The 22,619-nt window shown below is 38.1% G+C and overlaps 1 protein-coding gene across 5 annotated transcripts in view; it reads left to right on the top strand.

Annotated features, from left to right (window-relative positions):
* Positions 1 to 22,619, top strand: part of ARHGEF7 (Rho guanine nucleotide exchange factor 7) — a 114,331-nt gene that overhangs the window by 42,838 nt on the left and 48,874 nt on the right. For 4 of the 5 annotated variants that reach the window (XM_014883223.2, XM_014883226.2, XM_014883227.2 and 1 more), the window contains exons 3-6: positions 2,826 to 2,910; positions 5,254 to 5,384; positions 7,795 to 7,996; positions 16,608 to 16,696. In XM_014883223.2, the coding sequence (XP_014738709.1) occupies positions 2,826 to 2,910; positions 5,254 to 5,384; positions 7,795 to 7,996; positions 16,608 to 16,696 (507 nt within the window). Of the gene's footprint in view, positions 1 to 1,639; positions 1,783 to 2,825; positions 2,911 to 5,253; positions 5,385 to 7,794; positions 7,997 to 16,607; positions 16,697 to 22,619 lie in introns of those variants that run through there. The other variant, XM_088160161.1, reaches the window with a different exon arrangement.

Genomic DNA, 22,619 nt, shown 5'->3' with positions numbered 1-22,619 from the left:
TTTCACATATATTGTGAAATGTGCAAACCTCCACTAAGATGGAAGAAGGGTATAAGTGGTTGGCAGGGTATTTTTTTGTTTGTTTGTTTTTTTCTCCTGTTTTGGTGGGGTCGTTTGGTTTTCTTTGGCTTTTTTTGGTGGGTTGTGTATTTCTTTGGTATTTGGTTTGTTTTTTTTAGTTTGGGGTTTTGTTGTTTTGGTTTTTTTTGAGATAAAGGTTTTATAATCAAGAATTATCTTCAAAACTTTAGAACACTTATGTTATTTTCCTCAGCTTTTACATCTCTAGGTTAGTTATTTCTTAAACTTTTGCTTTGTTAGGAGAAGATGCCTCTGGAGGGTATCCTGTCCCCCTCCCCCTTTATTGTAGGCTGCTGCTGAACATATTGGCCATGAGCTGCTGAGGCTGGCTTCCTGTCAGAATTGCTTCATGTAAAATCACAAGGAAGCAAATGTTTCTTGCATCCTCCCATTGTGTTGTTTCCTGTGGAGCAGACTGATGCATGTCCTGGATACAGGTTTTTTTATGGCACTATACGTGTTGGGATGATCCAATCAAATTGTTCTTGGTATCCCCTATAGTCTGAGTGTAGCAGGAAATGAGCTTCCTCTCAATCTTTTGTTCTCAAGTCAGCCTGACTTTGGAGAGCTCTTGGCTCTATCAGAATCCAGAATGAAGGTGAGCTTAAAATGGATTTAGGGTTGGGTTGTTTTTAAGTTTTTGTAAGTTTAAGCTATAATTTTTAACCTTTTTTAAAAATGTTCCCTTTCTTAGTCATTCTTTCTCCCCTGTTGTCCATTTCTGATCCTGTTCTGGTTTCTGCATGAGCACCTGTCTTGTGTATTTATTTTTTTTAGGATCAGGGCTAGTCTTTTGTGATTCTGTTCATATTTCAAGTTTACTTGTTTAAAAACTACCACAATAAGTGTGTAGTAACAATGGAAATTTCACACTCTTAATACTTTCTTATTCCATAGCAGCTTAATTTTTTTCCACAATTTGAACAGTGGTTAAACTGATCTCCAGCCTGGTTTTGACTTTATAAATTATGCTGTTAATAAAATCTATCATGTCTTTTTGTTAAATCAGATTATTTTTTATTTCCTTAATGCTTTTTTGTGTACAGTCTTTTAATATTCCTTGTGTTTGAGGAAAAGTCTTAGAAAATTCACATCTAGGCAATTCCCTGGTGCCTCTCCTTACAGCTTCAAATAACTAAGAGAAGTATTTTTAAATTATCTGTAGTCCAGTGAAACTTGTTGAAATAGTTATTTGACTTAATTTATGTGAGCAATAACTGCTTGGAGTATATTGGTGTGTGGTTCTGCCTGCTTGATGCTGTATGTGTTGTGTGGCATTGCTTTTCTGAGCTGTGTAAATGCTACTCAAGCTTGAGAGAGGTTGGCACCTGTACAGCCTAGCCAGAACTGCTGCTTTCTGGGACCAGAGATGATCCTCAGTCTGATGGGGGGAGAAATGAGCATGTTAATGTATGCAGTGGATGCATTGGGAGGCTTTGTTGTTTTTGGGTTTTTTTGTTGTTTTTTTTTATTAACTGACTAACACGGTCATTAAATGTTTCCTGAATCTGTTCTACCTTTCCTGCGATATTGCATCACCAGTCAGAACTGGTCTGGCAGCCCCTTCTGTGGTTTACTTTCATAGCTTTTGTTAACATTTTCACTTCTCTTGGGTTAAACTAGCCTTTCTTTGTTCCTTTCTTGCTTCTCCCCTGGGATTATGAGTTTTTCCTCTCCTGTCTGTGAAGGCTGTTTTCTGGGGTAAGGATTTTCTGATAGTGTCTGTGGGATGGGTCTGTTATCAGGAAAGTGAACAGGTTTTTGTTGACTTTTTAGATAAAAACTGCTACATTGCAGAAAATGAAATCTCTTTCAGTTTCTTAAATCAGTTGGAAGAACTGTAACAGCTGTCTTTTATTGTCAGCTTTCTAGTCTTGCACAAAGGAATACTGGGAGTCCTTTTAACCTATGCAGAATCTGTTGCAAGAGCTATTTTCATGAGACTTTGGATGAGTGTTTCCATGACCTAAGGCAAATATGGGTTTGTGGAGTTTTTCCCTTTTCTTGAAAAATGTCCTCTTTTCCCCCAAAAAATCCAGATGTTTAATGTCGTCACCCAGTGCTTGAAAGTTGCTGGAGTATTTTCTGCAAGATTGTTCAAGTTTGGATTGCTTTACCACAGTTAAAAAATAAAAATAAAATAAACCTCTCTTTTCATCTGTCCCCTTCCCAAAACTCATCCTTGATCTAACCTATCCAGCAATTTAATTCTTTTTAAAATTCATTAATGTTCAGGAATGCTGCTTTCCTCTGTGTATTGTAAAGAGATAGCATGCAGGTTTTAGTATACTTCAAAAAGTATTTGTAGTTCTTTTCAAAGTACATTTTGAAAAATCAGGTAATGCCTGTGCACTGCTATAGAAAAAGAAGAGTATGCAAAGAGTAAAGGTACCCAGTAACTTTTTTTTTGGCCAAAATGTCTCAGGAAAACTACTTCTGATATTTGTTTTATTCAACTTTCTTGTAACTTGAATGATACTTGATATTTTTACGTTCTCTGTTCTTCAGTTTTTTTCAAAAATAAATAGCAGTTGTTGCTATATTATCTTTCCATTTAAAAGTGTCGTAGTTTGTTGTTTTACTTGTTTTAAGGAGGAAATCCCCCCTCTAGTTTTACTGGTTCATAACAGCCAGTAAGAGACTGATACCTTGATTGTGCAATAGCTTCTGCAGTCGTGGTTTGTATGTGCAAGCTTGAAGGCTTGTTTCTGTGACTTAACTACATGTTTTTTGCTTTTTTTCAGACTTTTGATGCAAATGACCTGTATCAGGGACAGAATTTCAGCAAAGTTCTTAGCTCTCTTGTGGCTTTAAATAAGGTTACTGCAGGTAAGTAGACTGCTCTGTCTTGTGCTGGCTTACTGCTACTTTCACCATGCATCAGTGTATATTTATACCTGTACTGAACATATGCAGCATTTTAAAAGAGATTTTGTTGAAGTTCATATTTTTAAAACTTTGCAGTGGTTCTGGGTTCTCTAGTCAAGTCTTCTGCAGAAGGAAGCTTTGTGGTAGAGCTTAAGGCTAAGCCTTTAAGCAGGCAAGCAATTTAGAAAAAGGGTCTGTTTTTTAGATGGTTTTCGTTTGTTTTTTTTTCCTTCAAGTTTGAAATACTAGAGTTGACTTTTGCTCTCTTCTGTCATTCTCCTATTTGAACTGCTTGGCAATATTTTTGTCTTCCCTGGCATATGTTTCCCAGTGGTATCCTTTCTTGCCAATAACAAAAGGCTATCCAACATCTTTGATCCCTTAAGCCACATACTTCATTCATTTAGCAGCTAGAAGTCATGAACCACTCACCTCAAGTTCTTTGGTGGGAGGAAGAGAGCTGTAGAAATAACAGACAGGTGAGAGGTGTCCATCCATCATTGTAGGGTGAGGCTGTCCTAAGTTATTCCAACTGGACCCTGGGATAGTCAAGAATTAACATTGGCCCTTTTGGTTTCTTCCTGTTCCACCTTCAGCAGCAAGTTTCAGTACTGGTCATCAAGTCAGAGTCTGAGAGAGAGTTCTAAAATTGAACCATATGTGTCAGTTTTTGTGAGAGCAAGAAGAGGATGCATAAGTGTTGCTTCATTTAATACTAATAAGTATCTTGTCGCCTTTATAATACTTACCTGGTCTTTTTCAAGAGACATTTGGTGCTTTTGGTGGCTTATTTTTTTTTCCTTGCATTAGAAAGCATCCTTTAAAATTAAGTTTTGCAGCCAAGTCTTAGTTTTAATGAATGGGCATGGAGTAATACCATTGACTTCTTTGAAGCTGTTTAGACCCGTTGGAGGTGCTGCTGCTCATCTCAAGTGTAAACACAAATGCAAACCAGTGCAGTGCATCTTTTAAACTGCTGTACACTCGCCATTGCTGCCTTTGCTGTCATTCAAGTGGGGAAAGTGTGGCTGTTTTGTCCAGATATCCATAGATTAATGCCTATGTCCAAAAGCCACAACTGCAGCTGGTTGGAAGGGACCTGGGCTGATCCCTTTCACGGTGGGGGCATGTTGTTGTGGTATGGAAACCAAAAATCAAAACTACATGCAAACTATGGTGTTGTCTCATTCCTGTACAAGAAGCGTAAACCTTGTAACTTTCATTAACTGGGTAATTGTGTAGCAGGTGTTTTAGACTCTGTCTCTCTGCTCTAGTATTGGAAGATGGCTTTCAGATTCCCATGTGGGTCTGCAAGAATTTCAGGCATACACAGGTTCTTCTGAGATAGGCCTTCCTACAATATGAGGAATGTGAGTAATAGGCATGGTTACTGATGAAAGTCTTCTGTGGGTTTTCACTCCACCAAAATAATAATCTCTGGAGCGGTGGGACCAAGGAAGGAGGCTGCAGCCAGTGCTGAACCTGGCTCTTGGGAGCTGCTTTGGGTGCAGCCCCTGGCTGGCTGTAGCTCCCTAAGCCACAGGACACAGACACACCCCTCTTGTTGGCTGGCAACATCCCATCCCAGGGAGGTGCCAGCCCAGTGTCCACGGCTGGGGCTGCCCTGGTGCCCCCAGCTGCCCCACTTCTGGCTCAGATGGTGGGATGAGCTCTGTCCTGCTGCTCTCTTGATGCCTTCCAGCCCTCAAGGGACCCCCTGATGGCACACAACCCTTCAGGTGAACATATCACATGAGTGTGCCTCTCAGAGGAGAGACAAATGGAAGAGGAGAAATGTTTTTGGAGGGTGTTGTTTACTTGAGAAGCAGCATTTTCCTTTCTCAAAGAAGAAAAAATAGCTTAGTTGGCAAAAAGAAAATAGGATGAGGCAAAGGAATGTAGGAAAAAAGGCAGTGGAAGGAATGTTTTAATTGAGGAGATGGGGGGCTGTGGGAAGAGCTAAGAAACAGATGTGGCTGGCTTCACTTCAAGCAAGTTTTATGCTTTCAAAATTCTTGGCTACTAGCTAAAATGATGCTGGTTAATTACCTTTAAATAGACTGGTAGTGAGTAGGAATAGAGAAATACAACCCTTACCCTCCTCTATAAACAGGCCAAGTTGTCTTCTTGTCTGTGTAAGGAAGAAATTGTCAATGTCTCAGGATTTCAGATTATTTATTGCTATAATTTTTAAAAGCTTGAATTACTGAGTAACTGCAAATACATCAAATCTGCTTTAAGCATGTGAATTTTACAGAGGTATTTAAATTCTAATCTTTACTTTTTTTTTCCACCCTCCTACAGACATAGGGCTGGGCAGTGACTCTGTATGTGCACGTCCCTCATCTCATCGGATAAAATCCTTTGATTCTTTGGGATCCCAGTCTTCACACAGTAGAACTTCAAAACTCTTTCAGGGACAGTATCGGAGTTTGGTAAGTTCTGGAAGAATGAAACATGCTGTGGTGTGATATTTTCCCCCCCTTTCTTTTCCCTTTTTGTTTTTAATGAGTTTTGTAAGTAAATTACAGTGTAGCAAAGTAACTGTTTCCTCTCTTTTTCAGTTTTGCATTTTTAGCCTGTGAGTTTGTTTTTGCAGCTTTTCATATGATGCTTCAAAATACATGCAGCTTTTTGTGAACTTCGAGCTACTTTTTCCTCCTTGAGTGCTCCGTGTTGTCTGCATACACAGTATCTTTCTGGATTTATGTTTCTCTTTTCACTGTAAGGTCTTTCTTTTCCACAGGCAAAAATCTCATTTTCTCTGAGTTTAGGGGTGATAATTGAAGACTATTCAAACCTCTGTGAAGGTGATACTTCTAATGTTGGTGGTAGTGGTAGTTGTTCTTGTTTTCTGTTATATTTCAAGGTTGATCCTTCAACTTGCCTTCTTAGTCATATGGGCCATTGTTTTATAGTACAGCTGAAATCAGGGTTGCATACCTCATAGAAATTGTGATAAAACATATTTTTAGTCACTGAAGGTTTGCAAGGAGAGTTCAGATCCCTAATGAGAGCTGCTTTATCCATGGCTTTCTTAGGTGTGGTGTAATATGTTTTCTCTGGTAGCAGAACCTATGCAAGTTTTTGCCTAGGTCACTAATTCAAGCTCCTGTTCTGCTGCTCACAGCCTACTCAGTTTTGCAGATGCAGCAGTTGGTGGGACTAGCTGTTAGCTGGATCACTGAAGCAATCAGAGTATATTCAGTATTTCTATCACTTTGGTGATCTGAGTTGCTCTGTACAAAGTTAGAGCAGAGAAGTGCGAGAAGGAGGGGAAAAAGGACGGGTGGCCAAACCCAGGAAATTCCTGGTTTGGTTTTGTTGGTGTACATGATCAGTTTGGAACTGTTCTCACCAAGTTTGTACTCATTTCCTCTGCTGGAAAGCCATACTGGCAGAGCATCATGTTTGTAGCTGATCTCACTGTGCAATGTTTCTGCTTATTTTGTGGCTTTTCACCATTTACTGTACCAAAACATCTTCTCTTGTTGAGCAGAGAGGATGAAAGCACATAATGTACAAGCAGAGGACTAAGGCAAAGACACTTGTTTGAAAATGTGCTGATCTAATTGTCAAACACTGAGACTTACATTATCTTGGGCTTTTTGCATGTTTTCAAAGTTGTGTTTGCCCTCATTTTCCTGTAGTTTCTCAGCTGCTGACTCTGATGAAAGTCATATTGAGTTTTGATACAATAACATGATTGCTGGGATTATGAATTAAACTGACATGTAAGATCCTAGTGATAACATGCAGTCTTTTAATCACCTCAACTATATAGGCAACATGTAGGTGAAATTCTTCTATCTGGATTGCTGACTAGGACTGCTTACGCAGTCATCTTACCACTAAGCTACTTTTTTATCTGCACAAGTATTGATCCTTAGCTATGATAGAGACAAACATGATTTGTAGTGCTGTTCTCTCAGTTCCAGTGCAATGTTTTTAAAGTTGTCCAAGTATTGCACTCCTTTAACCTAGTGGTTTGCCCAAACGCTCATGAAATGTATGAGTGGTGCAGATACCCAAAATTGACATCCAAGGACGAAATGCTGAATTTGAAAGTCATTAATTCAAGAGACTGATTAGTTACTTCTAAGAACATCCAGATGTTAGGACAGAGTGATCATCTGCCTTCATATCCATGGTAGGAGATGAGCATGCATACATAGTGTATATGGACAGCTGCAAGTCTGACTGCTGCAGGCTTCCAGCTTTGTTAACCTGGTGAGAAATGATTTGGGAGGACTTATTTAAGGTAAGTTGCATAACCCTTTCATAGGTTTTGTGAAAGAATACTCCTTTATTGGCAGGCCGTCGAAACTTGTACCTTCAGCTGTGGAAGCCACCAACCTGATCTGTTACAGGAAAAAATAAAAGGAAAAGGCTTTGAGCTGCAAGCTCTCAATAGATGCAAAATTAAATTAAACCCGACTCAGTTTCTCCTTCCTTGCATCACAAAGAATTTTAGGAAAAAACCTCTCTAATGTAAAGCCTTTGTTTCCTTGTAGTTGTCAAAGGCAGTTGTGGAAAATGTATGTGTTTTCTTTATTGTTTTGGAGAGCAATAATTCTCATTTTAGCTCTGTTAAACCCTTCTGATTTGAAGGGGCTGTAATAAGTAAAAATGTGTACTCTCATGGCTGATAGAAACCTATAGACTAAAAATGGCAAATACTGGAAATGCCAAATTGCTCCTTATAAAGGTGTTTGAGTAAAAATGTGTGGGGACTATTGTGTGTGGAGGAAAGGCTATTTCCATTTTATGGACATTTCTGTTTTGCTTATGGAAATGTGGTTTAAGTCTCTAATGATCATTTTATTCTTTGTTTTCACTTACTAGGACATGACAGATAACGGCAACCATCAGTTGGTGGTGAGAGCCAAATTTAATTTTCAGCAGACAAACGAAGATGAACTTTCTTTTTCAAAAGGCGATATTATTCATGTTACAAGAGTGGAAGAAGGAGGCTGGTGGGAAGGAACTTTAAATGGAAAAACAGGGTGGTTTCCAAGTAACTACGTACGAGAAATTAAATCAAATGGTGAGTTTTGAAGGAGAGAGTGTATTTGCAGAAATTCTTGCTTTGGGTAGAGATTGATGGTTGGTTCATTAAAACTTCTAATGTGTTTTGTTTAAGCTTGATTGTATTTACTGAACATCATTCACAGCAATCTTTAATGCTCAGGAGCTCACAGTTCCCCACCCCAGTTCATTGGATAGAGTAGCTTTTGAATTAGCAGCAAGTGTGCAGAGAACTCCCCATTCTGTTTGCTTGTCTGTCACATTTGGGGCGTTCTGACTTCCTTGGTCTGAATTCCTAGAATATGGGATTTTGACTCAGATGCTGACAGACTTTGAATTGGTGCTTTGCGTTTAAATAGTGAGAGATTTCCTACAAAAGATAAAAAAATCAACAAGAAAAAGCCCCCAAACCAAACAAAAATTTACTCAACAAGTCCCATTACTTAGAAATAAACAACTGCAGGAAAGAAACCCAATTCTATCAAAATCTACTTTTGAAAGATAATGTATTTGTGATTTTTCTTGTGCTTTCTTCTTCATGTGTGTTCAGCTTTTCTTCATACAGGCTTCATCCCTCTGCTGAAGTTTTATTTTGAACCTTATGCAGTCTGTGCCTTCTGTAAATGTCATCTGAATATCAGAAGTAACATTCCTTTTTAATCCGCTAGGACATTGCTGTGGGTGACATAATTTCTCTCTCTCCTTTATTTCCTTTTTTTACCCCATGTCTTTCCTTGTCTTGGCTTATTTTCAGAGATTAGGGATAAGCCTGGTAGGATAAAATTACTCAAAGTCTCTGGAAGGCTTTACCACAGTTTCCTTTGTTACAGCTCCAGTGAAAACACACATCTTTTGGTGCTGTGCTAAAGTCTTTGGCATGGCTTCCCCCCCCCATTATGAGGCAGCTATTCAGATGCCTGATTGCAGTGAGGTTGTGGGAGCAAAAGTCCATTTTTAAACTTATCTTTTCTCCTTCAGTTGCATCCTCTTATTTTTCTTCCGTGATTTAATATCTCCAGTCTGTTGCTGCAAAATGCTAGTCTTAGATCTGCAACTTCATTGTCCTTTGTAACCAGCTTCTCTAAGACATAGTAACAATGTAAGGCTTGGCTGTAATGTTCTTTAGAGATCTCTCAGATGCAGTTTTTCATGAGAAACAATACTTAAAGCCTGGTTTTGGTCTGTAGTGTTGTAACATCAGCCATGATGATCTTCTTATCTCATTGTTATTCATTTAAATCATTGCTGTGGAGATTTTGTTTGGATTTAATCAGTTTTGACCTCTTCCAACTCCTGGAACCTGGTTAGGCAATTAAGCTCCGGAATAGAAAGGCTTTAAGAGGAAACACACAAGAACCAGAAGCTGCCAGTAGCTGGAATTAAGTGGTTCTTGTTATATTAAGAAACTTCACCCAAGTGCAGTTAACTCTTCTAAGTAGGAAGAGACAAGCTGTAGTGCTAAGTGCAGTCTGATACTTGTGACTCCTTGCAACCCTGTTCTGATCACTGGGTTTTTACTTTCACTTCTTGACCTCAGAAGAATTTTCTCTCCAGTCCTTTTCCCTCCACTTTATAGGTGTATTCTCTCTGCCACAGCAGTTTATCCCTTCTGGCTTTTGCAAGACTTCTTGCATTCTTGGACTGCTGTCTCATATATTCAGTTTCCTCTATGGAAGTTTCTTCTGTTTGTGGCCATGCTTTTCTCTTCTCAGGAAGCTTAGTTCATTGACTATTACAAAGTTGAAATGACTGAGCTGTAGCTCATTTGCTTTCTCTGTTTTACTCCTCCATTTTAAAATTACTGTGTTTGGCTTTTTCCAGTACTTTATGGAACTTCACTTGTCCTCTCTGGTTTCAGATATGGATATAGCTAGTTCTCTTACTATCAAATCAGCACAACAGGTACTGTGTAATTTATCAAAATAGTAATTTTAACCTGCTTTTATGCATTTGTAGGTATATGTTTGAGTTGTCTGAAGTTGACTTTTTTATGAGGAGGTTGAGGGGGTGGTAGAAGGAAGCATGGCATACCAAGAGCTTCTTAGTGTGTTAGTAACTGTGGAGTTGCAGATTAGCTTTACCCTTTCATGATATATGCATGCTGTGGAATGCTTTGCTGCTACTACCCTCATGACATGTTAGTTGTATTTTAAATGGTGACCTGGCTACTCCTGCTTACTTTTTGCTTCTTTTTGTGTGTTTGTGGTCAGTGTATATATTTGTGATGTTTGCTCCATGTCAGTTTGCATCCACTTTTTCTGTTTTCTTTGACATGCTGCTGATTTTTAAAGGAATTATCATTCTTGTGAGTCTTTTCTGCTTATGTTGTTACTAGTGAGACTTCATTTTTAAACATATTTTTAAGTTAACTGAATGCTTCTTACTTGAAGTCCGTTGTTGTGATTTTGCTGCACTGTTATTTTATTTTGTTTCCATAAAACTTGTTGTGAATATTTCTGTTCTCAACTAATTTTTGCTTTGTGGGTATTGTTGAAGATCCTAGAGGAAGGGCTTTTCTGGAATTCTCCTCCTTTCTGTATCCAAATTCTCACTGTGTCCTACTGCTAGACTTCATTCTGCTGTCCTTGTTGAAACAAGGATGTAATGCTGTAAAGCTCTGAAGTTATTCTAATAAGTGGGTGTTCATGGGAAGTTTCATCTAGGTTATATGTAATTTCTGTTGCCTTCCTGTGTCCCTGCTCTTCTTAGTTGATCTTCATTAGAAGAGTTGGCATTTCTTGAGTTGATAATCTTACACTGTCCATATTTCTTGACTTCCCAGTAACTATATATACCTCACTTTAGGATTTTCCAAATTCAGAAGTATTTTAAGGCCCTTATGCCTTAAGCATGAGGTTGAAATATAAAAGTGCTCTTTTTTTACCTTATGTATTTTAAAAGTAGTTAGGAGAGTTTGTAGCCTTGCTAGCTCAAATTCAAAATGTGTTTTCTGTCAGTGTTACAATAGATTGATTAGAAAGAAATAGCCAGATAGGATTGTTGGAATGCACGCTCTTGATTAAAGTCTCTATGAAAATTCATCCTGAACATCTCATCTGTTTCCAAAATGCTCTGTAAAATGTTCTGGCATTGGCAGTATGACTCTATGCTTCTTTCTTCTCTGAAATGTTGCTGAAAATACTGTAAATAGTTAGAAATTCTGTATAGGATGATGCATTCTATGGAGAGCTCCCAGGACATGACTAAATAAGCTTCTGGGTTTCACTAAATTAAATCCCCTCAGTCTGCTGTAACCTGACTTCTGCAAATTGAGTAAAAGAAGAAATGAGTGTAGTTATTTATGCACTTGTGGTTTTGTTTTAATTCTCATAAACTTCATAGGCATTAGATGTTTAGATAAATGGATTTTTGTTCTAAATTAAAATCCTCTAGTGTAGAAAAAAAGCTGTAGATATGTAACTTAGCTTTTGCAGTGGCTCTGAAGTTATATATTCAAGGAAGGGAAGAAAGTGATGTGTGGCAATGGAACTGCCTTTACCCACACTGATTTCTTAGAGTTTAGAAGAAAAGCAAGCTGTGTTACATAAATTACAGCAGCAGAGCATATCACAGTGGTTGTGCCCTGGTTGTAACTTGTTTGTTTAGCTGTGCCTGAGTGATTAGAGTTAGCACACAGTGCTAATACATGTATGAGGTGAGCTATGAGTGGTTGTAGGATACGTACTGAGATTATTGAGCAAAGCACAGCTATTCATTTTCTTAGGCTGGACAATGACTATTTTGGGGGAAAATAAATTTGGTTGAGGTGGAAAACTGTTTTTCTTTATCTTTTGAGTGTGTATTTATTCTGTCCCCCACCTTAACCAAGGGGAAAAAGAGGATTTGTTTTAAGTTGCAATAGTCATGATCAAACGTATAAATATTAAGAAAGAAAAAAAGGTATTTTTTCTATTCAGATTCATACCTACACTGTGAACTTCAAAACGATGGTCTATTTCTCTCTCCTTCCTCCCTGTGCCTGTGTTTTCATTTCCATTTTCAAACCCTGTAACATAAGTTTTTAAATGTTCTTTGATCACTAGTCAGGAAGTACTTTGAAATGAAAGGGTTTTGTTTTTATCCTGCTTTACTGTTACACATGACAGAGGATAAAAAATAATGTGTAAACTTGTTAAGATACTTGACAGTGTGACCTTATTGAGGTTGTTTTTGCTTAGATAAAATGAAGCAGGAAGGGATGAAGGTGTAGGTGAAGTCTTGTCTCTTACAGTGCTGCTTCTGTCTCACACAGTGGTTAGAGAGATTTGGAGACCTAACTTTGAAGGTTCCCTTGCAATGAAAAGAAGAGTGGCTAGCCAGAATGGGATGCACTTGCTTAGCTACTGTCAGATGTTAATCAGATTTTTGGAAAAATTCACATGTTCAGTTACTGAGTTTTATCCAAGCATAATCCCTTTAAATGGCATGAGATTACACAGGAGGGAATATAGCTTTTTAAAACTACATTTGATATGTCACAAACTTTTTCTAATTCTTTGCAGAAATTAATGTATCGTTAGTACCCTAGCCTCTGTTATACTTTCCTGACAGTTGTTAGTATCAGGCCCAGTGCAAATTACGGTGATAGTGTTTCTTTTAGTTGGATGCTAAAAAACCAAAATCAGTGTGCAGAAAAGGTCAGTAGGGAGGGGTAGAGTGTCAGCTGTTTCCATCCTGTGGTGTGTGAGGGAAGGAGAAATTAAACTTTTGGCTCTGGGGAAGAAAAAAAATAACTACAACCCCATGAAGAATATTAGTTTTTCTCTCCCCAGCCATGCACATTCAGAGGAGTATTGTGTTCTCTTGTCCAGTGTAACTCTGCAGACATAAAATAGAGATTGGGACCAGTGAATACTTTTGGGGCAGATGGAGCACTTCCCTGATAGGAACCACATAGCTTTTGATGTTCTTGTTGGTACATCTTTCCTCCCATAAAGTAGGATGAAGTAGCCCAAATCAGATCTTTTTATCTAGATTACACACCATGGTGCAGTAATCACAGAAACACTTGGGGTGTTCTTGTAGCAGTAAGGTCAAAGTGCTTTAGTAAATTTATGTTCTGAAGGGAATAAATTTTCTGGAGTAGCATGAAGTAGAGTGTTGCATGAAAATGAATATGGCATAAACTGAAGACATGACAGAAGAGAGAGAATGTGGGAATGTCAAGTAATTTGAAGGCATCTAAGTTAAAATAGAAAGAAACAAAGTATTGGGAAGGATTGGGTAAATTTTTACAGCCAATAAATAGACATTTGTAAAGAATAAGAGCTTAATTTTAGGGAGTTTGCAGCATCTTATGTACTACTTAGGGAAAGGTTATAAAAGCAATTGCTTCCATTGAGGATAATTATCTGCTGGAAGAGTAATGTTAAAAAGCCTGTGCTACCCTCATTCTCCACCCAAAGGTAATCTGTTAAGTGAACTCCATCTGGTGTGTCACTAGGCAATGCATTATCAAGTGTGGCTGAAGGCAGCTGTATGTGATGCTTTGATCACAAGAGAGATGGACAGTGGTAACTTAGCTCTTGGTTTCAGTCACCAGCAGGATCCCATCTCTTCCTGTATTTGAGCAGATGCCTGCCAGCTTTGAATTTGATCATAGACGGAGCTATTTTCATCCTGCTTTCACTGTTCATATAAGGGATACACATTGTGGCTGGGAGAAAAGTGGGGAGATGCAAAAATCTTCTGCGTGGGAAAAGCTGGTGTCTGGCTCAGGTCACTCTTTTCCAGGGCTTTGAGAAATAAAGCCTCTGTGGAGTGGGCTAGGTGCCAGGGTTTTGCTGATGTTTCAAAATCCTGTGGACTTTTTAAAGATGTAGTGTGCTGAATGGGGGTGGTACCTCCTTGAAATGTTTAATGAAATATGCTCTGTTTGCAAAATACTCTAATGTTCTATTACCAAGGATAATAAATGACACTTAACTTAGCATAAACAAAGAAAGTGATTTCTTATGTGCAAGATCAGGATTTTCTTCTGTGTAATGCATTGTGCAATAAGCTAATTGCAACAAGACTGTTTCTTATTCCTTCTTATGAAGCAAGGCACTGCTTGGAGGCAGAATAACAGACATGATAGACAGCTGGACTAATTTGCTGTGTCTGAGTCTGTGTTTCTGCAATAGAAATGGCCTTTACATTTTAAAAGCTAAATGTTGATTATGACTGTTCAGGCAAAATAATATGAATGTGTGATTCTTTTTTTCTGTCCTGTCTTTAAATCTGAATTTGGACATTTGAGTGTCTCTGATGGATAACTGAACAGCTGGCAATATAAATGACTCTATATGTTTCAGCAAAAAAAATCTCCCAGTTTCTTCAGCTGCTTAAGGGAAGAGAGATATTTTTGCACCCTTTAAGATAATAAAGAGCCAGAATTCCATGATTAGCCAGCTTAACAATGGTCAGCCATCTATATTATGATAAATTCAGTGACAAGTACTTACTTTTATGCTTAAATAACTCTGGTTTCTCCTTTCATCCTTTTTGGTATTGAGTGAACCTGGAAGTCACTATAAATTGTAGGATAAGTCCAAGAGCTTCCACAGAGAATGAAAGCAAATTACCAAGTTTGTTGGAATGACATAATTTTCATCATTCAGTACAAAGAAAAGAATTTTAATTGTCCCATATAGAGCAGCATTATAAATGAATATATAAATGAGTAGCCATACATATGACATGATTTTAGGTTCTTTCATGCTGAGTGTTTGATGGCAAATCTGCTTGAGTTTACAGCTTTGTTCTAAAGGGGTGGGAGGAGTCCTGTCATTTGAAATTACTTGGCTGTATAGCAGAGCATGTATGTATTGCAGGGCTGGTGGCTGAGAGCATCAGTGTTCCCAGCTGGATAACTGCTGGGTCTAATAGTTTTTGTGCTGTGTGTCAGCTTAGATCTGACATGAGGTGGGTAGGCAGGGATATTAACCAAAACGGTTTTACTGTCATCCCTGAGTGTGGTAAGGAGAATATTTTTCTTTGCTCATGTTTGGCAGTTTTAAGACTATATTTTATTTTTAGATTAGCTTCTTTGAGGGAAGTTCAAGTGCTGTACAGAGCAAATCCCCTTAAAGATACTTGCATTTGTGTGCTCATGAGGCCCAAGCTGCTTTTCAAGGGCTGTTAGCTCATGTTACCTCTGGCCTGCCAGGCTGTCCTGGTCCTGGAGATGAAAGGGTGACCTGCACCTGGAGTCAGCTTGCTTGAGATGGCATCATGCATGGGCTGCAGCTGGGAGCCTGAAGAAACCCTAAATTGCTCAGGAGAGGCTGGTGCCACAGGGAGTGTTCTGCTTATGATGGTGCTTCCATGGTCAGCTCTGCTGTCCATGGGAATTTTCCATAGCTGGCCCTTAGCTTGGCTGACCGGGCTTCTCCTGGAGAGATGTTTGATACTTGCATAATTTATTCTTAGCCTGAGGTATCAGGTAAACTAGAGTTAAATTATTCATGTATCTTTATTAAAATGTGTCTGAAACAGGAACTTGCTTTTAAAATAAAGCTAGAGCCTTCAGTAGGTATGTTTTGGTGATGCTTCTGTGGTTTTGTTTGGGGCAGTTCAGTTGACAATTTGCTGTTTTATAGCTTGGATGCAAATTACTCAAATGCTTATTTGACATTTGCATATTTCACAAGCCTGATTATTTAAAAAGCATGCGAAAATAGACAAACCAAAATGTCCTGATAAACATAGTCCCACAAGCACTCTGAGTGCACAGTCAAGTGTGAGAGATCAAAAAGAGATACTGTAAATCTTACATGATCTTCCTGCAGCATGCAGCATCTTGCTTTTGATTTACTCTCGCCTCATGTTTGCCCCTCTGTGGTTGACTTAGAGGAGTAGTAGTGATGCGAGGGAAGGCTTTGAGCGTTTTCCCTGCCTCTCTGTTCTGGGCCAGCACTTGGGTAACTCTCAGGACTGTTGTTTTGATCTTGCAGATTAATGTTGTTCTTCTAGGAAGAGCATGCATTGCTGAGGGAGAGATTCCCTATGGGTTATAGGAAGGATTTATAGTTGTGAAGAACTCTGTTCTCAAATGCATAAGCATTTTTATCCTATACTTCATTAATAGCAAAGGACAATTTGTTTTGAAAGATGATTTTCTGGGCTTAAGGCAAGTCACTTCAGTAGTATAGTGTTTTGAATCTCTGTTTTGAGACTGAGTGTAATGTCTCACCTCTGGAGAGTTCAGCTTTTTATTGGTCATTTTCTTTGACTGAGTTCATTAAATCGATGCTAAAACTTAGTACTCCTTTTGTTTGAAAGTGTGTACATGGTTTGGAAATACCTGTTACTGATTTTTTTTTTTGCCTGTTTGTTTTTTTAATTGTAGTCTATGACAACATCTTGTTTTTGAAAAATAATTTTGGGAAAGCAAATTCTTTTAACTGACTTTGTGATTCCAGGAAAAAAGAATGGGAGTTTTTCTGCTTGCCTTCAATGAAGCTAAGGTTTTATTCATTGTGAACGTAGTTATTCTTTACCAGTAATTTCAAGTACAATGATGTATGTTTCTCAGTGAATCACCATTTTCGCCGTATCTTGATAAATATTTTAAAGCAGTTTGTTTGACCTCTAGTGTTGAGCTGTGAAATTACACCATATTGACCCCAAAATATCTTACATTTCAGAAAAACCAGTCTCGCCCAAATCAGGTACATTGAAGAGTCCACCTAAAGGCTTTGATACATCTGCAATTAACAAAAGTTACTACAATGTGGTGAGTGATCATTTTTTCTTCCCGGTGAGCTGTTTTGTACAGTAGAATGTCATTTAACGAAGTGCTCTTATCTCCACAAAAAAAAGGCAGTCTTGCCAGGAAGTACCAAAACTAGATGGGGTATTGGTGGATTCTTATATAAACAAGATCATTATTAGTTTAATAGAATATCACATATGTGGATTCTTAAACATGGTGCAAAAATTATAGTCTAAGTGAATAATTGGCGTTTATGTAATATTATTATCATTTTACTTGTTTTGCTTGTTGTTAATTTCCTTTTTCTCTCCCATCCCCCACATGTGCCATCAATATTCCCCAATCCCTATGAAATGCTGAAATTCTGCTGTGTTAAATTCATTAAATATATTTTTGTCCTTTTTGTTGAATAAGAGATCATTTGAAAATTTTGGATTTGCTTACTTTGTACTCATGCTTGTAAATCAACTCTGTTGTAAACTTAAGGAATCTCTCCCTTATACTGCTGGATAGATTTCATAGCAAGGCAGTACAGGCACAGTACTCCTGGGAATTCTGAACCTGGTACTCAGACCTCTTTAGTAGATGCATGTAAGAAACATACCCAACTCCATCTTTAAGCATGTTGTAACTGTGTTGAGAATAATTTATTTCTTGAGTAGATACATTGGGAAGCAAAAAAGCATCTTACTGTTTTTGTTAAGCACTGCTCCCTGCTGGTGTAAAACCAAACCACAACCTTTCTTTCACTTTTCTTCCAAGCAGCTGTTTCAATTTATGTTTTCATTTTATATGTCAGTTTTTTAAAAGGATCATAAAGCATCATTTTCTGGTTTTATCTTGTGTGGTTGTGGCATGAATTGCACCTGGAAGAGCAGAGGTGTTTTGTCTATAGTCCCTAACTGAAAGCTGTGAAGGAACCTCCTGCTCCTCCATCTGGCTCTGTTCCTGCCTCTGTCAGTAGCTGCAATTCTGTGGTGAGGGGAGGGCTGCAGTTCTTTGTCTGCTGCATCCCACAACTGGTGGTCACAATGGAAAGTATCCGTGCAGGCAAACCCTTCGCTCAATCTGCAGGAAGTAATGATCTTGCTGTGATATATCCAGTGACAAAATAGTGTATTGGTTTAATTTATTTTTGTTTTCATTGTATCTCTTTCTAGTGTTGTTTTTTTAAAAGTTATTGTAGTGTGCGGATGCGAATTTGAGAGGTGAAAGTGTACTTAAGTGAAAATAAGAGAAAGTAAATTTAATAAGAGAAACTAAAGCTGGTTTTGTTCGGGCACCTAAGTTATACCATACAGTTTTGATATATCACCTTTGGTTTGTGTAACTTTTATAATTGTTCCCTAGATAACCTGTTAGAATTGTGGAGGCTTAAGCTACTTTACTTGGGGAAATGCAGCTGTGACTGGCCTTTTAAAGTAGTTTAATTAAAAAACAAACAATCAAAAAATCCCCAAATCCTAATGACCATCATATACCTACTCTTAGGATTAGTTTATTTTTTGTTTTGCTCAGGTGCAACTTTCTTGGTACAATTAACCTGATGTTACGAGATGGCAACTATTTTGACTACTAGTTACTTAACTGTTGATGACATTGTAGGGGATGAAAACGACCAGTTCATGATAATATATATACTATATTACATATACATATATCATGATAATATATATTGTAAATTACAGCACTGACCCTAGACTGCTGTTCTTAAGTTTGTCTGCAATTAATTCAATGAATTGGGTAATTCCCTTGTTTTCACTTTTTCACAGTGTGGCAAATACTACTTTTTTTTTTTAACTCACTGTTTTTCTCTTCTGGTTTAGAAAGTAAGAGGCTGTGCTGTAGCATGCCCATTGTTCCAGAGAAATAAGACTGTACTGCTGTGTTTGAAACATAAATTAGATGTATTGACAATTAGATTTTCTTGAAATACATTTTGAGTTTCTGATGACAATATATCTATAAAATATTTTCAATTATTATTAAATGTGTATGACTTTTACATGTTTTACATGTAGATAAGACAAACAGCAAACCTGTTCACTGAAGTGAAATTCTGAGTTGATTTTTTTTGTTCTAGTACCTAAGCAGTAGGCACGAGACTCGTCTGTGCTACATGTCATCAGTCTGTACTGATAACAAAATTAAGGAAAAAGCAGAAGAGCTCTGAAAAAACTTTTGGCAGCTGGTAACTGAAAGGATGTAGCTCAAGTGAAGGAGTGAATGTTAAAATCTCTGTTTAAGGCTCTCTTGGCTACCAGGCTTGAGTTTAGACTAGTACTCTGGGTTGGTCTATGTACTATTTTGGGGTTGTGACTGTCCCCACATGGGGATGTGCTGAGACTCTATAGTCCTTATAGTTATTTATTGCTGTTTACCCTAGGGAAGGTTTTGTGCAGGCAGCACCTGCAGGTACATTTGTTGGACTAAGGACAAAATCAAAGGGCAGCTCAGCAAGTGGTAGGAGTGACTCCCTTTCTAGGAGGAGAACTGGGATTAGCTAAGGGAAGAGTACTTAATGTAAAGAGGAGACTGCTCTTCCCCCCCCTGTAAGCATATTCTGTATTTCTGTGGATTCACAGCTCTGTCTGGAGTTCGTGAGACAAATCACATGCCTTCTAGTCTTTGTGTGCTGAATTAGTTGCTCCTTGCACTACGTGTTGCTGAGAGGACAGACATTTGTTATGTTATGTACATTTGGCCTAGCTCAGGAATTCAGGTTAGTGGAGAAGGCTGAGGTTTTGTCCTCCATGAAATGGTACCAGTCTATAGTAGTGTGTAATGTGAACCAGACTTGTGATGCAGCATTTTTTGTGTAGGAGTAATTTAGTAGCCTATTGCTGAAGAAGTGGGTGTATTGTTGCATGTTATTCCCTGAAGACAAAGCAGACATTACTCTGAGTTTTATTTTTACTTAAGATCCCATGAGAGGTTATAACTTTGTATCCAGAATAAAATCAGATTCTCTCCATTTACAGTTGCTTTGAGATTAGGTAGCTTTTCTAGGTGAAGAAATGGGCAATTTTCTCCACAGTTACAAGTATTTGGATGACCTTGTTTCCTTTTAAGTGTTTGAGAAGTAGTAGAAAGTAAACACTCCTGTTAAGGCCATGCTTTTAAAGCTGGTCTACTGAAGTTCATAGAAGTTTTTGAGGACCCTCAAGATACGGTGTACTTGCACAGTGCTTTACAATGCCCCCCTCAAGGGCCTGCTTTAAGGAGTTCATTGTGCAAATTCTTGTGATCCAGGAAAATTCCATGCTGATCACAACTTTGCTCAACTATATGATATTTTGGTGCCATGCTACTATGATAAAATGTGAATGTACCACAGGATCATGCCCAGGTGTATCTCTGCCTTTTCTCCCACCAATTTGCAAGGTGATCATCTTCACGTAGGTGATTTTAAATCCATTTTTGAGTGGTAGTTATAGCCTCAGGGAGAACTGTGTGACGGAATTTTGTGTGCCATGTGATTGAGGGAGCTGGTGCCGTATGAGCTCAGTTGTCTGTGCCTGCCATTCATCAGCGTTACGGATGCAAAGGCTGCCGCTTCAATGCTGCTCTCGTGGTGCTCGCTCGGGGCTGTGCAAATGTTGTGGTGGAGTTGTGGAAACAAGGTCTCCGAGGTCTCATGGGGTCTTGCAGCAGCCAGAATGCACAGAAAGCGGGAAAGGGAAGAAAGGTGATTATTAGATCATGCGGCCACGATGTGGATATAAGGAATGTAAGGGATTTCTGGTGCCAAAATACTGAGTCGCAGTAATGAATACTTGTCACTTCAAAGCACAGTCCAAGAGTTTAATCCTCATAGCTTCTCAGTGAGGTAGGTAAGTCAAGCTGGAAGAATGCAAGGTATCACAGAAATTATGTTTTAGAGCTATGTAAGCAAGATTATTTTTTAAAAAATATATTCAAATTTTAAAAAATGTTGTATGCAGTGAAAACTCTACTTGTTAAATAGAAAGGGTCATGGACTTAGTGTATTCCGGGGACTGTTGAAACTGTGTATATCTCAAATATTGTGTAACACTGTAAGCTACTGGAACAAAAAGATGTGTAAGTGCATCTGGTACTCTGCACAGATTTTGTAGCATAATATTATTTACATTGGCATTCATTTTCAGGTTACTAATTCTAGTTTTTAAGCTTTCTTGTTATTACCTCCCCCTGCACTTAGTCTTTTTCCTCTAATCCCATGTTCTCCATATGGCAAGAAAATCCCCGAAGAAAACTCCAAACCAGCACAAGGAAAATAATGAAGTGTGTCCAACATGAAGCTAATTTTATTTCAAGTTTTCAGGCAGCTGTTTATAATACAGAATGGAAGTAGTCTTTGAGAAAATGGGATAGTGGTGCAGTCTTTCAAATTGTCATAGTCTTTCAAATTGTTTAGCAATTTTATGGATTTTTTAAGTGTCTTTTAATAATGTTTGGTTCTTCATGAGGACACTGCTTTTGTCCCTGGCTTTCAGTCTTCTGTTCCCTACTAATTTTTCCTGCCAGTGTAATGACTTTGGGCTGGAAGATTATTGTGGGAAAAACCATATTGAAAAGGATTGGTTTTGCACTTTGTTTTGAACCTCATGGAGGTTCAAAGTACTTTTATATTACGATGTGCTTTCTTTGTTTTATATATATAAAAGAGAATATGGGGGTTAGTTAGTGCTATGATTGGCAGAGCTATTTTATTTCCCTGGTCTCAATAGTCAGAAAAGCCCCTTGGCTTTTTTTTAAATTTGTGTGCCCATATTGTACTTTATGCTGTAATTTCCCAGTTAGTAGCCATAACTTTCTCTGTGACATTCTTCTGTCACAGTGTTTAGCAGAGAATGAAGACATTTTAATCTTCAGTCCAGGATTCAGACTTGCAACAAAAGAATGGACTCAAAAATGGTTTCTCTCTCTCTCCTCAAATGAATGGAAGCATTCAAGGAATAAGCAGAATCAATGACACCAATGAAAGGAACAGTGAATTCTTCACTGACATACTGAACTATTTAAAGTTATTTCATCAGGTTTGCATTTAGGAATGAATGGCTTTTTTTATTTCCTAAGAAGGAGTATTGACTACAACAGTGAATAATGCACTCAATTATGGTTGTTCCTATAAATGCTGAAATGAGATATTACTGTAGGCTTGACAAATATGGCATGTAACAAAATGAGGTTTGTGGTGTGGCTTATGACCAGTGAATAGCAGTAAGTTTTCAAAGTTCAACTCTGTTCACTAAACTGCATTTAATTCTGATGAGTCTCTTGCTAAATAACTTTTTGGAGGCAAAAAATAAGTTGCCTTCTAAAAGCGCAGTAGAACTTGTGATATGATTATATTGGAGGGTATCCTAAAGCAGGGTCCCAAGAAATGGCCCAGTAAAATGTTTTCCTGTACATACTTGGGGTTATTCTAGTTGTTAGGTTTTGGTTGAATATAAATCAAAGTGTGTGCTGTATTTTATAAATACCTGGCTTTGCCTCTGTCTATTGTAATCTTCTTATGACAGTGTACTCAGTGTAAGGTTACGCAGCACTATTGAAAAATAATGGTGCTAATTGTTATGGTATTGGTAAGTGAAATTGGAAATTACTTGATCTTTGTAAATCTGTTAATGTTCTGGTGTTCTAGAATGTTATTGAGTGCATCTGAACACTCCACTAGCAACATTAGTTGTAATGTGTTGTAACTGAGACTGAGAAAATGACACTGTTAATTTCTCTTGCAACGTCTATTGTGCTTTACCATCCTCTGATCTGTGACTGTTCAGAAGTATATAGGGGGAATAGTTACCCTTGGCTTTGGAAGAAAGCTCTGTGTAACTCAAAATTTGCAGCAAAATGGGGAATGATAATCCTGTTACCTTACCATTTTTTTGTAGGTGGCTAAAGGATGGCTCATTTTTTTTTCCCTGTGAATTTCATAGATATGTCATTCAGTGTTGCT

This window comes from Sturnus vulgaris, chromosome 2, assembly GCF_052056855.1.
Source record: "Sturnus vulgaris isolate bStuVul1 chromosome 2, bStuVul1.hap1, whole genome shotgun sequence".
NCBI classification, from domain to species: domain Eukaryota; kingdom Metazoa; phylum Chordata; class Aves; order Passeriformes; family Sturnidae; genus Sturnus; species Sturnus vulgaris.
This window is presented reverse-complemented; position numbering and strand designations above follow the sequence as displayed.